The 17,258-nt window shown below is 43.1% G+C and overlaps 2 protein-coding genes across 2 annotated transcripts; both read right to left on the bottom strand.

Annotated features, from left to right (window-relative positions):
* Positions 1-671: 671 nt before the first annotated feature.
* LOC119805897 (olfactory receptor 10-like) lies at positions 672-1,607 on the bottom strand. Its single transcript, XM_038317661.1, is given in 1 exon segment — positions 672-1,607. A coding segment is annotated over 1 exon segment (936 nt).
* Positions 1,608-14,746: 13,139 nt separating this feature from the next.
* Positions 14,747-15,196, bottom strand: LOC119805893 (60S ribosomal protein L29-like). The gene has a single exon (XM_038317656.1). The coding sequence runs from the start codon at positions 15,194-15,196 to the stop codon at positions 14,747-14,749; it is 450 nt and encodes a 149-aa protein (XP_038173584.1).
* Between the last annotated feature and the right edge of the window lie 2,062 nt (positions 15,197-17,258).

Below are 17,258 nucleotides of genomic sequence, written 5' to 3'. Positions count from 1 at the left end.
CTCTGCCTGGGCTCACAGTGTCCACTGTGTGACAAGCATTGGGAATCTGACTTTGAGTGTTGCACCTCTGACACTCAAACCTGCCAAGAACCAGTCCGGTTCCCATGAGTGCTCACAGTACACTCTTCCCTGCCAAGGACCCAGTCATTTCCTCAGGTGCTCACAGAAACCTCTCCCAGGCTCCTTCTATGGGAAGTTGTGTCTAAATGCACATTTAACCTTGCTGAGCAGTGATGACAGACAGTAACCCATAGAGCAGATCCCCACTCCAACTTCCAAACAAGGAACGGCACTAAGGTTTTGAGCCTCCTGGGGACTGTTTTCTTCTGCTTTAACTTTTATTATGTTTATTTATTTTACACACACACACACATACATCCATACTTGTATGGAGGTCAGAGGACTTGACTATCTCCTTCCACCATGGAGAATTCAGAAATCAAACTCACATTTTCATGCTTGGCAGCAAGTGCCTTTGTCTACTGAGCCATCTTGACAGCCCAGGACTGATTTTTTCTGCTTCTTTGTTTTTATTTTCCCATTTTTATAAATTTGACAGTTTCGTTAATATGAATAATTATTGTTTTTGTTTTGGCACCAAACACCCCTCTCCCACTGAAACCCTCTGGATTCACATATTATAAAATGATTCACTGATCATCTTTGCCTTCCTACCCTGTGGCTGTGCCTCTCCCTAGCACCCTCCACAGAGCCCCTTTCACATCCTTGTTCCTCAGGGTGTAGATCAGAGGGTTGAGCATCGGGGTGATGATACTATAAAAAAGAGCAACAAACTTTCCTTTGCTCTCAGAATAACTGTCCTTGGGTTGTAAGTATGTATAGGTGGCCGAGCCATAAAACAGAGAAACCACCAGAAGGTGGGACCCACAAGTTCCAAAAGCCTTTCTGCATACAGCCATTGACTTGACCTTCAGCACTGCCCTGGCAATCTGTGCATAGGAGCCTAGAATGAGTATGGCTGGAATCGCAACAATCACCACTCTGGCCACAAACATCTTGGCCTCTGTTCCTTCTGTGTCCTCACAGGCCAACTTGAGGAACACAGGCATCTCACAGAAAAAGTGATTCATTCAATGGCCACAGAGGGGCATGGCCATCATGAGACTTGTCTGGATCACAGAGTTCAAGAGGCCTCCCAACCAGGAAACAATAGCCAATGCCTGGCAGAGAACGGGGTGCATGATGGTTGTGTAGTGCAGGGGACGACACACAGCAGCATAGCGGTCAAAGGCCATAACCACCAGGAGCAAACTCTTTGTGGAGCCCAGAGCAAGAAATATGAAGAGCTGGGCCACACACCCACCATAGCTGATGGTCCTGTCCAGTCCATGGAGGTTGATCAGGAGCTGGGGCACGGTGCTGGTGGTGTAGCAGAGGTCCAGGAAGGAGAGGTGGGACAGGAAGAAGTACATGGGAGTGTGCAGTCGAACGTCCATTTGGGAGAGAACAATGATGGCGGTGTTGCCAAAGAGAGTCAGAGAGTAGAAAATCAAAATATAAATAAAGAAGATGGGTTCTAGTTGAGGCCAGTCTGAGAAGCCCACCAAAATGAAGCGTCCTCCTAAGCTGGTGTTGAAGCTTCCCATAGCCTTTGACATGAACAAGTGCCAGAAGGTAAATCAGGGCATCCTAAGACAAGCCAGGGTTCATACACTGTTTAGAGTATCTCTTAGGTACTCCTAAGTCATGAGTTTTATTGTCTGTTCTGATATTCAGTTCACATCTCTGCAGCCTTCTGGTCTTACTCTTTTCTACTTTAGGCAGAATATCTGTGGACTAGGAATGATGTCATCTGTGTTTGAGCCCTATTGCTGCTGCCTCCTTGTCCTAGACTTGACCCCGCCCTCCATCACGTTCTCATTAGAGCGAGATGTGGATCTACTCGGTCTCATGGAAATTGCTCTAGAACTAGTGGGAAACCAGTTGTGCAAAAGACACAGACTTGTAACCTATGCTACAGAAGTGAATACTGGAATTCTGACCCCCCCCCCAAACCCACATAACCTCCTCTTCTGCTCAGAAACACCAGTAAGTTGTCAGGCTCAAATGTGTCTTTGTTAGTGTAGGATTGCATCCTCAACTTACTACACCAGCATGGAGGTTCTATCTGGCCTTTCTTCCAACAACTTTATTACTGACTTGGAGATAGATGTGGTACAGAAGGGCTGGAGAGATGACTCAGAGGTTAAGAGCACTGGCTGCTTTTCCTGAGGTCCTGAGTTCAATTCCCAGCACCCACATGGTGGCTCACAACCATCTGTAATGAGATCTGGCACTTTCTCTTGGTGTGCAGACATACATGCAGACAGACCACTGTATACATAATAAATAAATAAATATAAAACAATAATAATAATAAAAGGTGGGCATTGCCCACCTCTATTTAAAAAAAGTGGGACAGAAACTGTCTCGTACATAAGAAGCCCTGGGTTTATTACCAGAACTGTAAACATATTACATTATTGATGAGCCCTTCATATACAGAGACACTCAGAAACACACAGAGAGATGAACAGATATACTCACCAGTCTCTGCGATGTGGAGCAGCAGCTTACCAGATATGTCAGTGCCTAAATGCTTGGAGCTTGATAAAGTGAGTAAGAGCAACACTGGGTCATTAAAAGATAATTTAAATGTAGAAGAATATATTAAATCTAACCCAATGTCCCCTTTCACTTGCATATTCAACCTTCTCATTATCCTCTGGAGAGCTGAACACTCAACCAAAGCTGAGTGGGTACCTGAACTCTTTCTGCATCAGTTTGTTCTTTCTCTGACTCAGTCATTTTCTCATGACAACACAAACACCCACTCTAGAGACATTATGCCACATTTATTTGTTCCTGTAAATATTTATGGTTATCTTCAAGACTCCTTGATGAAATATTTAATAATAACTCACAATCATTCTGTAGTATAGGACCAGATAATACAATGAGTACAGTCTGCTTAATTGAAATTCCCACACAGTACTTTGCCTCAAATTAAGAGGAATCCTCTCCCATCTTCTGCCTGCCCCTGGAATAAATTGTTCTTCATTTAGTTTCCACAGTTTCAGACATGGTTCTGTTTTCTGTCTCCTGAATCTGATGTCTTCAATTTTCTTTTCATCTTAGATACTAGCCATCTCAGAGATTGAGTTTTGGAAGGGACTGTAAAACCTGCATAGCTTACCAACTCTGTCCTCACTAAAGTTCTGGGTAAGAAAACAATTGTGCTTACCTTCCTCAATTCTATCTGGAAGATCATGTGAGACCTGTTCCTCTTTGGCCCTGATTTCATCTGTGATGTGGAGGATTTGGAGGCCTGCTGTGACTGTAAATAAATCTTATTTATATGTATGTCTTCTTCCCCAACAGTCTTTCCTGCCCAGGCACATAACTATGAAAAAGGAAGTATCCTCTGCTGCACTCTGTCTCACTTACCTAACCAAGACTAGGAAGGACCTGGTAAATTATTAAACTATCTTTTCCCCTATGGACATTGTCTATATCTCTTTAACAGCAGTGGCAACAGAATTATTTATCATTTGTGGCCTTTGAGACCTGTGGGTCCCAATGTGGCAATTATAACTGACTGGCTGGTTCTCCAAAATGTTTTTGCTATCCTCAGCTCCTCTATTCCCCAAACACTGTCCAGTCTCAGTCCCTCTGTTCCCTATATACCACCCAGTCCAATCCCCTATGTTCCCCCAAACACTGTTCAGTCTCAGCTCTGTTGGTAAAGGGGCTGCTTGTTTGTTCCCAGCCACCCAGCTAGCTTTGACCCAAAATAATCACACAGAAACTGTATTAATTAAATCACTGCTTAGCCCATTAACTCTAGCTTCTTATTGGCTAACTCTTACATATTAATTTAACCCATTTCTGTTACTCTGTATATCACCCCAAGGCTGTGACCTACCAGCAAAGTTTCAGCACGTCTATCTCCAGCAGCGGCTCCACGGCGTCTCTTGACTCTGCCCTTCTTCCTCCCAGCATTCAGCCTAGCTTTCTCTGCCTACCTAAGTCTCAGCTCCTCTACTCCCCCCACACTGCACAATCTCAGCTCCTCTACTCCCATTGCTGCACAGACTCAGCTCCTCTACTCCCCCCACCACAGTCTCAGCTCCTCTACTCCCCTCACTGCAGAGTCTCAGCTCCTCTACTCCCTCCACCGCACAGTCTCAGATCCTCTACTCCCCTCTCCTCTATTGCTTATGGTCTTAGCTGGGGGTCATCCTTGTGGATTCCTGGAAATTTCTCTAGTGCCAGGTTTCTTACTAACCCCATAATGATTCCCCCAATCAAAATATCTCTTTACTTGATCTCATCTCTGTTCTTCCTCTATCTTGACTATCCCATTCCCTCAAGTTCTCCTCTCCCCTCTTCTTCTCCCCTCATTTTCTCCTTCTTCCCTTACTACTTCCCTCACCCCTATGCTTCTGTAAAGCAAAAGACACAGTCAATAAGACAAAAAGGCAGCCTACTAAGTGGGAAAAGATCTTCACCAACCCCACATCAGACAAAGGACTTATCTCCAAAATATATAAAGAACTCAAGAAATTAGACATCAAAATTCCAAATAACCCAATTTAAAAAATGGGGTACAGAACTAAACATAGAATTCTCAACAGTAGAATCTCAAATGGCTGAAAGACACTTAAGGAAATATTTGTTGCAAGGAGCTGCTTGTTTGTCCTGGTCACCCAGAACTAAAATAATCACACAGAAACCATATTTATTAAAACACTGCTTGGCCCATTAGTCATATATTCAACATCCTTAGCCATCAGGAAAATGCACACCAAAACAACTCTGAGATTCCATCTTACTCCTATCAGAGTGGCTAACATCAAAAACACCAATTATACCTTATGCTGGAGAGGATGTGGAGTAAGGGGAACACTCATCCATTGTTGGTGAGAATGCAAACTTGTACAACTACTTCAGAAATCAGTATGGTGGTTTCTCAGAAAATTGGGAATCAACCTACCTCAGGATCCAGCAATACCACTCTTGGGAATATACTCAAAAGATTCCCGATCATACTACAAAGACATTTGTTCAACTATGTTCATAGCAGCATTATTTGTAATAGCCAGAACCTGGAAACAACCTAGATGCCCCTCAACCAAATAATGGATAAAGAAAATGTGGGACACTTATACATTAGAGTATTACTATGCAGTGAAAAACAATGAGATCCTGAATTTTGCATGCAAATGGATGGAATTAGAAAACACTATCCTGAGTGAAGTAACCTAGACCCAAAAAGATGAATATGGTATGTACTCACTTGTAATTGGATACTACCTATAAACAAAGGATATTGAGCCTATAATTCATGATCCCAGAGAAGGTAAGTAACAAGGTGAACCCTAAGAAAAACATATATACATCCACCTGGAAAGTGGAAATAGGCAAGATCTCCTGACAAAATTGGGAGCATAGGAATGGGGGAGGTAGGGAGGACAGAAGGAAGGTGAGAAGGGGAGAGGAAAGGAGAACTTGAGTGAATGGGATAGTTAAGATGGAGGAAGGGCAGAGATGAGAGCAAGGAAAGAGATATCTTGATTGAGGGAGCCATTATGGGGCTAGCAAGAAACCTGACACTAGAGAAATTTCCAGGAATCCACAAGGATGACCCCAGCTAAGACCATAAGCAATAGAGGAGAGGGTGCCTGAACTGGCCTTGCCATGTAGTCAGACTAATGAATATCTTAAATATCACCATATAACCTTCATCCAGCAACTGATGGAAAAAGAGACAGAGACCTGCATCGGAGCACTGGACTAAACTCCCAAAGTCCAGTTGAAGAGTGGGAGGAATGAGAATATGAGCAAAGTGGTCAACACCATGATGGGTCAAAGTGAACCCACTAAAATCATAAACAAGACAAGGCTATCCATTCTCTCCATATCTATTCAATATAGTACTTGAAGTTTTAGCTAGAGCAATAAGACAACAAAAGAAGATCAAGGGATACAAATTGTAAAGGAAGAAGTCACACTTTCACTATTTGCAGATGATATAATAGTATACATAAGTGACTCCAAAATTTTTACCAGAGAACTCCTGCAGCTGATAAACACCTTCAGTAATGTGGCAGGATACATGATTAACTCAGAAGAAAAATCAGTAGCCCTCCTATATACAAATGATAAATGGGCTGAGAAAGAAATCAGGAAAACATTACACTTTATAATAATCACAAATAACATGAAATATCTTGGGGTAACTCTAACCAAACAAATAAAAGACCTATATGACAAGAACTTTAAGTCTATGAAGAAAGAAGAATCATAAAATGAAAGGATCTCCCATCCTCTAGGATGGGTAGGATCAACATAGAAAAAATGGCAATCTTACCAAAAAGCAATCTAAATATTCAAAGCAATGCCCATCAAAATCCCAACACAATTCTTTACAGGCCTTGAAAGAGCAATGCTCAACTTCATATGGAAGAATGAAAAACCCAGGATAGCCAAAACAATCCTGTACAATAAAGGAACTTTGGAGGTATCACTATCCTTGACTCAGCTCTACTATAGAGCTATAGTAATGAAACTGCTTGGTATTGGCATAATAACAGACATGTACATCAATGAAATCTAACTGAAGACCCTGATATTAATCACACACCTATGAACACCTGATTTTTGACAAAGAAACCAAAATTGCACAATAGAAAAAAAAGAAAACATCTTCAACAAATGGTGCTAGCATAACTGGATACTGACATGTAGAAGAAGGCAAATAAATTCATCTCTATCCCCATGCACAAAATTCAAATCCAAATCGATCAAAGACCTCAACATAAATCCAGCTACACTGAACTTGATAGAAGAGAAAATGGGAAGTTGCCTTAAATCCATAGGCACAGGAACCACTTCCTAAATATAACATCAGTAGCACAGACACGGAGAGCAACAATAAATAAATGGAACCTGAGAAGCTTCTTTAAGACAAAGGACATGATCAATAAGACAAAACAGCAGACTATAGGATGGGAAAAGATCTTCACCAACTCCACATCTGTCTAGAATTACTTTATGAGCTCTCTCAGGTTTTATGTGGATGCAGTTGTCCACATGGGCACCAATCTGTAATGTGAGGGCTGGGCTCATTGGGGTTTCTGTCCCGCCTGGTCCGCCAGCCATTTAGTCCCAGAGAAAATCACACAGAGGTCTCCATAGGATTATAAACTGATTGGCAGATTAGCTCAGGCTTCTTGCTAACTCTCATAACTTATATCAACCCATTATTCTTATCTATGTTAGCCACATGGCTCAGTACCTTTCTCAGCGGGGCAACTCACATCTTGATTCTGGGCAGAACTGCGGAGGGAGCGTCCTGCTTCCCAGAATACTCCTGTTCTCATCGCTCTGCCTCTACTTCCTGTCTGGTTGACCCACCTATACTTCCTGCCTGGCCAATCAGCTTTTATTTAAAACATGATTGACAGAATACAGACAATTCTTCCACACCATCCCCTGACAACAGAAAGTAATTTTAAGAACATGATGCCTGCATTCCCAAGAGGTGGAGTGGGTGGGTTTTGGTTATTCAGTGGGTTATGAGTGTTTGTCACTGTTTAGGGAAGTTGATAGCAAGTTTTTATTGGTCATGGTCAGGGAGGAAACTAAACAACGGATGTTAGATTAAGGGATTCCTTTCTTTCTTTCTCCTTCTTCTGTCCTTTTTCTCCTACCTAGTGTTAAAACAAGGGAGGGGGTGAAAAGAAAGACTTCATATTGGAATATTAAACAGTCTTTAAACAACTGTGCAACAAATGAGGAGAAACTGGAAACAATATATAAGTATCTTGATCAGAGGTAAAAATGTATAGTGCAATATGATAAATATATCTTTTTATTATTTGATAAATATGTCTTAAAATTGTATCAATATACAAAATGTCTTAAACAGAGGTAGAAGCATGCATGCATACAATATTACATAATAACTTTGCATAGGTGTACAAATATTGTAAACAGAAATAGGAGCATATTCAATATAACAAGTATAATTTGAATCTGTATCAATATACAAGAATCTAAACCAATGTAAATTACCTATAAATAATAGCTCACAAGTAATCTCACTATTACTCACTATTATTATTAGTGTGAGCACCTATTATCCTATTCAGTTCCCCTTGCCATTTTGTTAAAGTGAGATCCCTGAGTCTACAAAACTTCCACCTCAACCCCCAACACTATACCTGTTATAATCAACCCCTAATTGATGTCCCTAACCCTGAGGACAAACTTTGTTGGGAGAGGGGATGTTGTCATCTAGAATTACTTCCAGCTATCATGTGGGCAATGTTCTTTTTTTATGGGATCCTGTAAAACTAAAATAATGGTTAAGTTTTAAGATTACTGTCTGGTATAGTTGTAAATAGTCTATGAGTAATCGATAGGATTTTTTATTAATTATTATTTAGAGTTTTGGTCAGAACATTGTAAAAAGATGCACCATTTCAGCTAACCAAGTTGGAACCATCTTGAGCAGCTGGTACTCAAAACCAGTCTTAAAGTAGCGCTATCAACATCACGACGTCATATCAACCAGGTAGAGTTGTTGTGGGGCCATGCTCAGAGCATCCAATTTTCTTGTTTCCCCATTCAAGCCTCTATATCCTCTAGCTGTGACCTCTTCCACACCTTGGAACATCTTACTCCCCCTCCTGCCTCTGCAGACTGCCCTAATGGAACTATCACTTGGCAGTCTACGTCTGAATTTTGCAACCTCCTGGCCAGTCCATCCCTAATGGAAGTCAACCCCTCTGGTAAAATACCCCTCAGAAGCCTTCTCCAGAAGGTCTGTAGGGGCCTTTCTTGTCAAACAGTTCCCGTTTGCTCTCCCTTCCCACCACTCACCAGGATCAAGGTGATGAACTGTCACAGCAAGAACATTTGGGTAACTGGCACTGAGCCCTGCCTGAGCACATACTCATTGCCACGAAATATGCTTGCAAGTTTAGAGACATTCATTGGTCAATCTTCACACCAACCCAGCAGGAAATCCTTCCATCGATGGATGATGAAGACGAGATTCTGAAAGGCTGACTTGCCCAAGGCAGTATTCATAATTCAAATCCACCAACCCTGAAAACTCGCTTCATTTTCCACGTGTCACGCTGGCTGGCTGGGCACACTGAAAGCACCATGGAGACCCACCCCTGACCAGGAAACAAGAGAGGTGACAGGACAGCTCTTCCATCTCCACCACCTTCCAAGCCTGCCCCCAGTAAGACTAATACTTCACTGTCTGATTCAGCCAGAGATCCGGCCAGCACTGAGTCTGGGAAAGCTGACAGAGTCACGGGGTTATCTATCTTGTCAGCTATCTAGGTAAGGAAAGGGTCTAAAGAGTGGAAAAGTACCAGACAGTAAGCAGGTGCAGAGGAGAGCGATCATCTAATCCTGAGATGTTAGTCATGGGTACCCTACTCAAAACCCTATCACAGGGCCAGCAAAAGGTCGACATGGTTGTTAGATAATGAAAAAAGCCCAAAGTCCATCCACTTCGTAGCACATTTGAGTGACCACTGAACCAGCGTCCAAGGTCACTTAGGAAAGGAAGGAAATGCAGCGCTGACCTGTCTGCTCACACCACCAGCACTGAGGCAAGAGAACATGCAGTCCCTTACAGCCAATACGGCAGGCACAACGCTCAGCCTACCCACAGGAACGAAAGGCCTCACCGAGAGTATTTATAGACTTGCTAGACACAGAACCTCAGCCAGAACACATTCTAAGAAGTGAAATTATTACAAAGGAGTCCAACCAGTGTGTTCCTGAGAACGGGAGGCGGGGGCCGGGAGGAGGGCAACATGGATTTCTAGGGAGAGGGTTTCCTCAGTCAGGGTTATTCTAAAATATATAAAAAGCCGAAATTGCCTATGAGAAAGTTTCCTGTTTTCTCTTTATATAGGTTTTCCATCCTCAGATTTTTGTTGAAGCTGATGATAAATTGTGTATATAGGTCAGGGTGCAGCTCAGTTAGAGAGAACTCGTCAGCATGTGAGAGGTCTGCGCTCCGACCCAGCATCAATCAGTAAATAAACCCTGTGCATGTGCAGAACATGCTAAATGGTTAAGACAAAAACCAATTCTAGGACCTAGTATTTGCCACAGGTTTTCCTAAAAGACAATGAGTGATTGATAATTAAGTATAGTAGTGTGTGGTAAATTTTCATCTTATTTTGAAACACCAGAAATTAAGCAGGCAATTAAACACATTATTTTTTGAAAAGTAAAACATACTTTGTTTTATTTATAGCAATATAACTAACACGTTAAATAAACTATAGTACAAAGATTTGCTATAGTTTTTGTTTAGTTGGTTCATTTTGGGGGGGGGTTGTTTTGATTTGGTTTGGTTTGGTTTTTCGAGACAAGGTTTCTCTTTATAGCCCTGGCTGTTCTTGAACTCGCTCCATAGACCAGGCTGGCCTCAAACAAGTTGCTATAGTTTAAAGCAGAAGAAAAGAGGGGAAAAATTCAGGTTACAAACTCCTCCTCCAAGAACAAAATAAAATTAATTCACTTTGTTTTAAAACTCACTTGTGGGTTCTGGGATCGAATCCAGCTCCTCCGCAACAGCCAGTTCTTAACCACTAAGCCATCTTTCCAGCCTCCTTGTTTCCAGTTCTGTATGAGGTTGTCGAGTACTAAAAAGTCTTGATTTTTACATCTCAAATGGTACCACACAAAGCAGTTTAGAGTGTTAAAGAAAAAAAAAGTTCCTCTTCACGGAAGAATCGAAGGCTTAAACAAAAACATGCTTAAATGCTGGCCCGGGCTCATAGGGAATGCAGGAACTGATTCCTCCAGGGAGAGGCTGGCATGAGCATTTTGGGGATGAGCTTAATTATTAGGAGAATATCTTGGGGAAGTCTCAAGAGAAGGCCTCGTTGGAGAAAGCCGGCAGTCATCAGCACAGAACAGTCCATTCCTCTTTTCCCAGAATCCCCTGTTGGATGTTACTGGGTAGTTGCGGGAGCGGGGTAGAAATGGGACTGGACAAGGCAGTAAATTAAACACGTGTCAATTGTGGGCAGTGTGAGGTCCCTAGGGAACAGCAGAGAGGCTGGCTGCAGCTTCAGTGAAGGAAAGTCCAGGGACACAGAAAGCTCACAGTCAGCTGCCCAGCCTTGCCAACTTGCTTGGAACTAGCACATGCGACTGACCCAGTGTCAAAATGCGGCTTTCCTCCATCCCATGGCTCGACATGGCTCTGCTTCCGCAAGTGAGAAGCTTGCTAAGGATTCGGTGAACAGTCTGAATGTGCTTCGAGCCACGGGCGCCCTTGTTCAGAACGTATAAATTCCGTGAGCCATAGTTTTGCGGAGGGGGTGTTTTGGAGACAGGTTCTTACTAGGTAGCCCTGGCTGGCCTAGACCTTGCTAAGGAGATCATGCTGGCTTCAAATTCACAGACATCCTCCCTCCTGCCTTCTCCTGCCTCCTGCCCAGTGCTGGGATTGAAGGCCGGCTCTGCTCTGTGTTTTCCTGTTCTTAGTATGCGAGCCTATGTCCCTAAGCATTTCCACACTAACTCGCCAGCACCGATCAGCCTCCTTGAATCCACGCCCACGTGAGGCTCCTCTCGCAAACGCACAGTGAATAGAGGACTCTGGGGAATAAACTTTTCTTTTGTCTCATTTGTTCCTTGTGGAGAAAGGTGCTGGGGTTGGGGACAATATGGGTATTCATATTTGTGTAGATATATTCTTTTAACTTCATGAGTGGCTTCTCCCACCTTCCTTTTGTATGAGGTTCTGACTTACACCTGGAAAAATGATTTAGCGTTCACTGCTGCTTCTGAACAGCTCTAATCTTGTTCTGTGGCAGGTGTCCTGGCTGAGCTTCCCGGCTCCTCCCTGTGTAGTGTGTCTTTGTTCCTGGATAACAAATGTGTCACCCATGAAGGACTTTTCTCACAAGAAAAAAAGTATAATTAACTACACAATAATGATAACTGTATTCATTTAAGATTTTTGATAATGTGCATATGTCTGTGTGTGGGTATGTGCATGTAGCTAACTGCAGGTGCCCATGGAGTCCAGAAGAGGGCATCAGATCCCCTGGAGCTGAAGTTGCAGGCGCTTGTGAGCCACCCAGCGTGGTGATGGGAAGGGACTGGGTCCTCTGCAAGATCAGTACATTCTCTTAACCTCTGAGCCATCTCTCTAGCTCCCAAGATAGCTGCCCTTTTGTTTGCAGCGAACTAGTGAAAGACAAAAGTGTTAACAGTAATTAGAGTGCCGGGAATATCTAAAAATATTTAATATTTAAAAATCCTTTCCAAAGTGTTTCTAATGTGCATACATTTCATTATTAGGAACAAATGGGGGACAGGGTGGCTCCTGCTTAGACTTTGAAGGTACTATAATCTCCTGTTATCATTACACACACACACACACACACACATGCAATCGGGTACCTGGATTTCTAGGATTCAGCATAAACCTGCTAGTAGAATAAAGCTTCCAGGGACTCATGGGTCTGCAGTTAAAAGTCAGTGTTATCCTGTCTCAAATTGCCTTTCTGTCTTGCCCTCCTAAGGAGCCACATACCACCTGAATGATAGGACTCCATCAACATGGTTTTCAGCCTCCACTTTGACCAGTTGGTACACTATGTGGTGATGGAGGGTGGAGGCAGAAACTGTTTCCAGACAATTCAGCAGGCACATTTGACCCTCTGGCCCACAGTGGGGCATCCTGGGCTTCTAACACGGAGACTTGCTTTCCTTCCCTGGGAAAGCCTGTTCCTGAGCTGGCAACGGGATTCAGGGAAGAGTGAATAGAGAGGACAGGACACATCAGTGAAGGGAATCGGACAGATATTGGAATTCTCCGGTGCAAACTGAGATTAGATGCACAGCTGGCCCTCTTAAAGGTAACATCAGATCACAGCCATTCCCACTGGAGACCAAGCTACCTCTTCAGACACTGACAGCTAGACAACCTGTGAGTGCAAAGACTGGCTCACTACAAAAGATCTATAAGCTCAGAGGCCTGGATCTGGAGCCCTCTTTAACAGATGTGGATTTTTTTGTTTGTTTGTTTGTTTGTTTGTTTTGGAACCCTTAAGTTGCTGTCTATCTGCCAAGCTACAAGGAAACAGCCAGGATGTGTGTGGCTATGAGGTGCTGAGGAGGCCAGAAAGGCAAATCAGGTGTGAGGTCTAGGGCTGGGTCAGCATGGAGGCTGGACAAGGTATGGTCAAATTGGTAGGACTACAGATGGTGGCCAGGGAATCCTCAGGAAAAAGTCCCAAGTTGTCCTTTAAGCCTCGCCGCCAGGAGGCCATCCTTGTCACCTGGTTCTCCCAGCCTACCCTTCAGCTGGCACCTGACATAGTGTTGTCCTGACATAGTGTTGTCCTGACATAGTGTTGTCCTGACATAGTGTTGTCCTGACGTGGTGTTGTCCTGACGTGGTGTTGTCCTGACATAGTGTTGTCCTGACGTGGTGTTGTCCTGACGTGGTGTTGTCCTGACGTAGTGTTGTCCTGCTTTCCACAGAAGCTTGGCCCACTGAACTTCTAAGTGGCCACCCACAACCTGCGCCGAGAAGGCCACAGGGAACCTGGGTGAGGGGCAGCACAGTCCAAGACACAGGCAAGGCTTAATATTATCCAAAATGCTTGGAACCACAGATACTTCGGAATTGCCCCACACACTCTCGATGGGACCCACCCCCCACACTCTCGATGGGACCCAAGCCTACTATTTCATATATGTCCTGCACATATATACACTGAAGGCAGATGTATATGTATGTATAGATGAACATATGTGTATATGTTTAATGTACCTACGTTTTGACTGTGATCCTTCATATGAGGTCAGTTGCAGAATTCCCCATTTGTGGGGTCACGTTGATAGAATGTTTTTGAGTTAGTAGCATAGATCTGTCTGTAAGCCTAGCATCTGGGAGGCAGAGGCAGGAGGACCCTGAATTCCAGGCCAGCCTGTGTCATATAGTGAGTTCCAGCCCAGTCTAGGTTATATAGAAAAAGATTTAGATTTTGGAGTGCTTGGACTCTGAATTTTCAGATTAGAGATGCCCAACATATATATTTCTAACAATTGTCATTACTATAATCATCCCAACAGAACTTTAATGCATAATATTTATTCAAATAACTGTTTCCTGGTCTCACTTATTCTCATTGGGAGTGTTAGCCTCACTTGCCACATTAAACAAAGCAATGGGGAGTTTTACATGCACTGGCTAAGAAAATTTCCCTACCTACTAGTAACTATGCTTGCTATTGTTTTAAATTCCAGCCCCTTCTTTCTGTAAAAGATATTTGTACTTCATGTACTGTGGCCATTTTAACCTCAACTGCTTCTTTTATTGATAATGTATGGAAACAAAGTCCCTTGGATATTACTCGTGACACTGATTTATGCATTTTACTAACACATTTATGCATTATACTAACACATATAATTTTGGCCAAATATAAAAGTTAGGAAGCAGATTAATTTTCTGAACCCTTTAAAGATGCTAGTCCACTGTCTCCTGGACACGAGCAGCAAGTCCCAGGTGCCATTATCATATGTGTTTGTTCTGGAATTTTTTAAAAAGATTTTTTTTTTAACAGAACTTGCCTCAAGTTTATTTGTAAAAACAGCACAAGGTCCTGACCACCTGCAAACACTGTACAGATATCCACACCAGTTCATCTGTCTTCACACTGGCAGACTGAGACCTTTTTTATGGGGCCTTCACAGGGGCCTGGGCACCTTTGGGAGCCTGAGCTGCAGCTGAGGCCTCTGCCATGGCTTGAACCTTGGGCTTTGTTTTTTGGAGCCTACGACCCCTGGCCATGTAGCTTCTAATCCGCTTCCCAAGCTTGGGATGAGCGATGAAAGCGAGACGGGTGAGTTTGCGGCTGGCTGGGGCCTTTGGCACCTTGGGCTTCACCACCTGGGGCTTCACCAGGGCCTTGATGGCCTCCGCACGTGCACTAGCGGCCTTTGCATTATTTGCTTGCATCTTCTTCAGGCCTTTCTTGTTGTGCTTCTTGGCAAAGCACATGTTCCTCAGGAACTTGGGGTCGACCCCCTTGAGAGATTCGTATCTTTGTGACCGGGGTTTCTTGATGCCATTTCTGTGCCATTTCCGGGACTGGTTGTGTGTGGTGTGGTTCTTGGACTTGGCCATGGCTGGACAGTAATCGGCGGCTCCCGAAGCGCCTGCGACTGGAAGAGAAAGAGCAAAAAAGATTTTTATTTATTTATTTATTATATATAGTGTTCTGTCTGAATGTCTGCCTGCAGGCCAGAAGAGGGTGCCAGATCTCATTACAGATGGCTGTGAGCTACCATGTGGTTGTTGAGAACTGAACTCAGGACCTCTGGAAGAGCAGCCAGTGCTCTTAACCTCTGAGCCATCTCTCCAATCCCTCTGAATACTTTTTTTAAATTATACTTCACCAAAGACATGTCTATCTTCTCTCTTTTTTTTTTCTTTCTTTCTTTCTTTCTTTCTTTCTTTCTTTCCCTCCTCCTCCTCCTCCTCCTCCTTAGTTTTTCAAGACAGGGTTTCTTCTTTCTTATTTATACATTGTTGCTATGTGTTCAGAGAAAACAGGTTTTCAAAGCATTAAGCCATTTACCATAGAGATGTGAGAAAAGTATAAATATGGCAGATAAGAATCTACCTCCGTCTCTCATAAAAATTTTAACATCCTCCATCGAACATATCACTGCATTTTTATTCAACCCCATACTCCATCTCATCCTGGCCCCGGAAAATTCCGCTGGCTGCCACTGTTGGGTTTGAGTTAGAGGTCATCTTATTTCACAAGCCAGTCACATCACAGTTCCCGGATGTGCCGGGTGAGAAAGGGGCTTGAAGACATTTCACCTTTCCCAGCGTGAGGCTCTTGAGAAGCAGCTGTCTCCAGCACAGTGATCAGATCACTGAACCCCAAACCCTGAGATCCACCCGGTTCTGTCCTGCCGCTGCACTCCAGTCCATCCTGGATCGACACCTCCACTTTTCTAAATGTCCAAATGCCTGCTCTCTTCTTCATTCTGGCTCACCACATGCTTGCCGCACAGACAAATGTCCCCACTTACTTCTTCCTGACAGGTTTGTCACAACTACATTAACTTTATTCATCCCAAGAGAAGGAATTGTTCTTACTCATGCATATCAATGGAGGGAGGCTCAGTCGACTCAGGTGTGTGACGTGCCGTTGCTGTCTGAACTGCCTGGGGAGGTATGGAAATACAGCTTACAGAAGTGTGTAGCTTCCGGCCGTGTCTTCACAAACAAAAGTTTCAAGTGCTATGTGTAGGGTCTTTTATTGTTCTTAATTTTGTTCTTAATTTTAAAAATCTTCTATTTTTAAAGTATTATAGAGACTTCATTATATTAAATGCAAATGCTCGAGTGTGCTAATTTGCAATGAAGCCAAAGTTGGTAGGTTAAAAAATATCAAGAGCAAATTGTATCAGAAGTCCTAGAAGGCAGGACATGTAGATAAGACAAGATGTAACCGGAGGAAGGGACAAGAAGGACAAACTGAAGGAATATGGGAAGAACCTAGGAAACTCCGAGACATCTGCTCAGCTGGGGAGGAAAAGGTGTTGACTTCAATGTGTGGGTCATCTGACTGAAGTACAGAGCTCCTGGACCAGGAGCAGAGACAGGTGGCCATTATAATGGGTGGAAGCCCTGGATGTGGTCAGCAGTATCTTCGTCAGTTTAGAAACTCCAGTCTAATCAATCAGGACAACCATAAGACCTTGCAAAGAAAAATCCCGTCTAGTGCAAGCTTACCAATTACCACTAGAGGGCACTCCAGCCTAATGAAGATCAAATGTAGCACACACTATACCTAGATTAAAAATTAATCTAGGGGGAAAAAGTAATCTAGGAAGTGAAATTATTAATGAGTTTTATTTCTTTCTAATTTCCTACATTTTACGATGGCATATCAATTAACAAATTACTTATATGATTACTAAAAATATTTATAAATAATTGATGAGAATTAACAGCCCACCATCAACCAATCAATAAATGGGGTGATGATCTTAATAGATACTACTTTAAAGAACACTCAGATGACCAGCAAATACTTCAAAGTTTTTGAAACCTCAACATCCTTAGCCAGCAGGAAATGCAACACAAAACTTCTTTGATATCCATCTTACCACCAGGAAAAGAAATCCGGGGTGGGGGGCGACAGGACCTTATGGAGCTTGTGGGAGTG

The sequence above is a fragment of the Arvicola amphibius genome, unplaced genomic scaffold, assembly GCF_903992535.2.
Source record: "Arvicola amphibius unplaced genomic scaffold, mArvAmp1.2, whole genome shotgun sequence".
Taxonomy (NCBI): Eukaryota; Metazoa; Chordata; class Mammalia; order Rodentia; family Cricetidae; genus Arvicola; species Arvicola amphibius.
The sequence above is the reverse complement of the archived record's forward strand: the minus strand, read 5'-3'. Positions and strand labels throughout refer to the sequence as shown.